Source organism: Phyllostomus hastatus, unplaced genomic scaffold (genome assembly GCF_019186645.2).
Source record: "Phyllostomus hastatus isolate PE091 unplaced genomic scaffold, TTU_PhHast_1.1 phas_contig_917, whole genome shotgun sequence".
NCBI lineage: Eukaryota > Metazoa > Chordata > Mammalia > Chiroptera > Phyllostomidae > Phyllostomus > Phyllostomus hastatus.
This window is the reverse complement of record NW_025333986.1, coordinates 60,191-64,886: the sequence shown is the minus strand read 5'-3', so window position 1 is coordinate 64,886 and position 4,696 is coordinate 60,191. Positions and strand designations below refer to the sequence as shown.

The 4,696-nt window shown below is 52.6% G+C and overlaps 1 protein-coding gene across 1 annotated transcript; it reads left to right on the top strand.

The window, feature by feature from the left end:
- Nucleotides 1-972: 972 nt before the first annotated feature.
- On the top strand, nt 973-4,014 carry LOC123827882 (patr class I histocompatibility antigen, A-126 alpha chain-like). Its single transcript, XM_045852334.1, has 7 exons — nt 973-1,036; nt 1,281-1,559; nt 1,813-2,091; nt 2,647-2,922; nt 3,020-3,124; nt 3,554-3,586; nt 3,905-4,014. Exons 1-7 carry the CDS (start codon nt 973-975, stop codon nt 3,907-3,909), a joined length of 1,041 nt encoding a protein of 346 aa, XP_045708290.1. The 3' UTR covers nt 3,910-4,014.
- Nucleotides 4,015-4,696: the final 682 nt, after the last annotated feature.

Below are 4,696 nucleotides of genomic sequence, written 5' to 3'. Positions count from 1 at the left end.
TGATTTTTGATGATGTGTCATTAAATGCATCAGCACTGGGAGATCTCTGTCACTTAGTGATTTAAATAGTCCTGCATCTGTACAAGAGCCACTCAAGCAAAGAAAAAATAGGAAATACTCAATGGATTTGTTTCAGGTTCCACTTTGCAAACAGCTTTACAGGAACTACCACTTGTGTAGCTTTAGTGAACCATCAAAGATGAATATCCACACTTACTTGAAAAGGTTAGTAAAACTGCTTCTCCTGTATATTTGTGTGAAGCTGTATATTTCTTCATATACTACAACCAAAATAACAGATTAAATGCAGAAGCAAATATTAAAATCCAGCGGACTACTAATGATACAGATAAGCACTGAGACTTGCAAAAGTTAAGTGTAAGCAGACACACTCTTCTCACTACCTCATTCATTTCCAGAATAGTTATTTTTCATAAAAACATTATTTCTCTTAACATATCATTGGTTATTAATATTTTTCCAAATGAATTAATTTTTTCAAACTGTTTTATTCCTTGCATGGTAAATATTGGTAGCTCTAACTCACATAAAGAAAATTATGTGTGGATCTGCTGTATTTTGTAAGACCGTATAGATGTTCTGCTACAAAATGTTTGAGGATCGCTAAATAAAACAGTACATGGGCCGGGACTCAGAGAGACAGCAGGACAGAGGTCTCTGTGCAGGAAGAGGGTTGGGGCAGGGTCCCGGGTCCCCAAGCCAGGTTCCCAGGGTTTCAGCCGGAAGACTGCATCTGGGGCAGGGACTCTCAGTGTTGGGGTGTGCCCTTCTCTCCCAGGTTTCCCTTCTCCTTCTCACGGGTCCTTCTCCCTGGATACTCCTGACGTTCTGCTGCGATTCTGGTTTGTATGTCCCAACTCTGCACGAGCCAATCGGCGTCACCGTGGATTCGAGTATAAAGTCTTCACGTAGTACCCGAGTTCTTTCCCCTTAGACGCTCGGGGTCTGGTCATGGGGCCCGGACCTCTGTTCCTGCTGCTCTTGGGGGCCCTGGCCCTGATGGAGACCTGGGCAGGTGAATGCGGGGTCAGGAGGGGACGGCCTCTGTGGGGCAGGAGCAGGGGACCCGCAGGGAGCGCAGAACCCGGGGACGCAGACGCGTGTCCCTAGACCCCAGATCCCAGACATCGGACCCCAACCTCTATCTTCCTCTCCTCCCGCCCCCACCCCCTCCTCTCATCCACCGAATTCTTTTCTGTTTCCCGGGCGGTCTGCTGCTACAGCCACGTGCCCAAGACGCCCGTCTTCCACGACCCCAGGCCCACACACCCTGAGACATTTCAGCACCTCAGTGTCTGGACTCGGGAAGTTCCAGCACATTGGGGTTGGCTACGTGGACGACACGGAGGTCACGTGGTTCGACAGCGACGTCCCAAACCCGAGGGTGCAGCCACGGGTGCCGTGGAAGGAGCAGCCCTGGGTGCAGATGGAGGATCCAGATTTTGGGGAGGAGCAGACGCAGCTCTGCAAGCAGTGTGCACTGGTTTCCCGAGCAAGGATGAAAAAACTGCGTGCCTACTACAACCAGAGCGAGGAAGGTGAGCCACACGCTCCCGGATCCGGACACAACCCCCGTCCCCACTGATGGGCAGGAGTCTGCCAGAATCTGTGGGTCCAAACATCTCCCTGGGGCTGTGGGATCCGCCCTGCACCCATCCCGGGAGGAGCCTGCGGGGATCCTAACCCAGTCTTCTTTTTTTTTTTCACTCTGTTTGCGTTCAATCCCCTCAGGACGAGTTGGGTCTCCACCATTCGGGTATGGGGGCGGGGCTGGCTTTAGGGCGGGGTCAGGGTTTCACACCTTGCAGGTTACTTTTGGCTGCATTGTGGGGTCGGACCTGGGCTTCCTCAGCGCCTATGGTAACACCGCATACGACGGCACCGAAACCTTCGCCCTGAACTTGGACCTGACTTCCACCACCGAAGCTAACAAGACCACCCAGATCACCATTCGGCGCAATTTGTTGCATGAAGAGGGCGTGCAGGGATGGAGGGACTATCTGGAGTACACGTGTCTACGCTGGCTCCGCTTGTTCCTGAAGAAGGGGAAGAAGACGCTGCTACGAGCAGGTACCAGGGTGCGGGCCTCCTCTGGGGGGACATCTGTGGGCTGGGGCGGCTTCCTACAAGGAGAGGAGGAAAATGGGGAAGTGTTAGAATGTCCCTCCTGCTCGGGAGAGGGAGGAGTCCCCCAGGTGTCCTTATTCTGTGACTCACCCCTGGGCCCAGCTTTCTCTAAAGAACTGTAAGGGACCCAGCCTCTCCCTGTAACACCCCACAGCGGTTCCCTCACACCCTGCAGCACCTGATGCACCAGGACACTCTCCCTGGTTCTCTGGCTAAGACAGTCTCTGGAGGCCTCTGGGTTTTCTGAGTCATCAGCCTCCACCTAAGTCTGTGTCTCCCCTTAGAGACCTGGACACTCCTACCTCAGGTTCTCACCCTGATTCTGGCATTTTCCAAGAAATAGATTATCCCAGGTTTCTCTGTCCAGGCTGGTGTCTGGGTGTTGCTCTCCCTTCCCCCACCCCAGCTGTACTGTCCACTGTCAGGGTGGTCACATGAGCACTGCTAGAGTGTCCCATGACCATGCAAACTTCCTGAATTTTCTCACCCTCCCCTCAGACCCTACAAAGACACACCTGACCCACCACCCCATCTCTGACCATGAGGTCACCCTGAGGTGCTGGGCCCTGGGCTTCTACCCTGCGGACATCACCCTGACCTGGCAGTGTGATGGGGAGGACCTGACCCAGGACATGGAGCTTGTGGAGACCAGGCCTGCAGGGGATGGGACCTTCCAGAAGTGGGCAGCTGTGGCCGTGCCCCCTGGAGAGGAGCAGAGATACACGTGCCATGTGCAGCACCAGGCGCTGCCTGAGCCCCTGATCCTGAGATGGGGTGAGGAGGGGGTGTGGGCACAGAGCCTCTCCTCAGGGTGTCCCTGAGCAGGGTCAGGACTCAGGCCTGAGGTTGACCTCTCACCTTCCCCTTCCAGACCCCCCTTCTCAGACCACCATCACCATCGTGGGCATTGCTGCTGCCCTGGGTCTCCTTGGAGCTGCAGCTGCTGGAGCTGTGCTGTGGAGGAGGAAGTGCTCAGGTGGGCAAGGGGTGGGGCTGAGTTCCCTGTCCCCTGGGGGTCAAGCCCAGGTGTAACTGTGCTCTGCCTGATCAATGGGCATCATATCCCTACACAGGTGCTTGTCCATCTGGGGCCTATTTTCTAACACTGACTCTTCAGTGAGGACCATGGGAAAGTGAGGGACACATTTATCACCTGATGGTTCTAGTGATAGGGACTGATTCCCAGCTGTCAGAGTCCAGAAGGGAAAGTCCCTGCTGAGGACAGTTGTCCAGAGTGGTGGTAGGTCCAGTCTCCATGCATATACTTGCCCTGTATTTCCTGATCCTACCCTGGGTGTTCAGTCACAGTTCTGGAACCTTCCCTGGGCTTCAGAGTATGGGTCTCCTTTAGGGTCACAGGACCCAGTCTTCCCCCTGACTTCTCACAGAATGTTTCCTTCCACAGGCACAGAGAGGGAGAGCTACACTCAGGCTGCCTGTAAGTCTGGGTGTTGGGGAGATGACATCTGGGACCCTTGGGAGAGTGTGGGCTGGAGTCTGTGAGGAGGGCTCCCCCACCCCATAACTCTGCTGTTGTGTCTTCTCCAGACAGGAACAGTGCCCAGGGCTCTGGGGTGTCTCACAACTTCTAACTGTGAGACCCTGAGGGGAGGAAGTGGGGCACATTGGAACCAAGGGCACAGCTGGGTTTTGGGGATTCTCATAGTGGGACACTCTGAGCATGTATTTGGGCTGTGGGAGAATGTGACACTTCTAAGACTGACCTGAGTTTGTTCATGACAACTTTCTTTCCCAGTGTGACAGAGCTGCCTTGTAGGGGACTTGATGCTAAAATAGTCATTGCAGCCTCCCCTTGGGACTTTAAGGATCCCTGACTACTTTTTCTGCAACCCACATCAGAATGTGTCTGCATCCTTATCAGCTTCATTGGAGGAGCTGGGCACCAGGTCATCCTCCCCAAAGGGAACTGTGTCCTCTCCCCTGGGGACTGACCTGTCGTAGCATTGTTGGGGTTTTGCCAACTCATCCTGTGTTTTCTCAGCTAGGTCTCCTTGTTGCTCCTTTGTCCTTGCTGCTTCAAGAGAACCTTGTCCCAGCAGGACCTGGTTTCACAGGGACATGAGTGTCACCCGGGCCTTGTTATGGCTCCAGGGCTGTGCTCAGTGAGGGCTTCCTGTGGCTGCATCATCCTGGGCTCAACCTGGGTCTGCCCCTCAGCCCCTGTGTTTTGGGTATTTGTTGTTTCTTTGTTTTTGTAGACATTGTACCTATTTTTTTTCCTAATTAACCTATTAGAGTTTGTTTTTTACTAATACATTGGGCTGGCATTTGTTAATGGGATCATGTAGGTTTCCCTTGTATATTTCTATGATATTGTACAATGATGAGTCACTCAACCAGTGTTCTTTGAGTCCTGGTTAAACTACCCTCCATTTTTACATCTGGAATCCAGGCATTCCTTGGAAATGTTTTGGTTTCGTGTCCAGATGAACTCAGTAAAGCAACTATCACAATAAAGCAAGTCACACAAATGTTTTGGTTTCACTGAGCTAATCATGTTAGGTTTATGGTATATGTAGTCTATTAA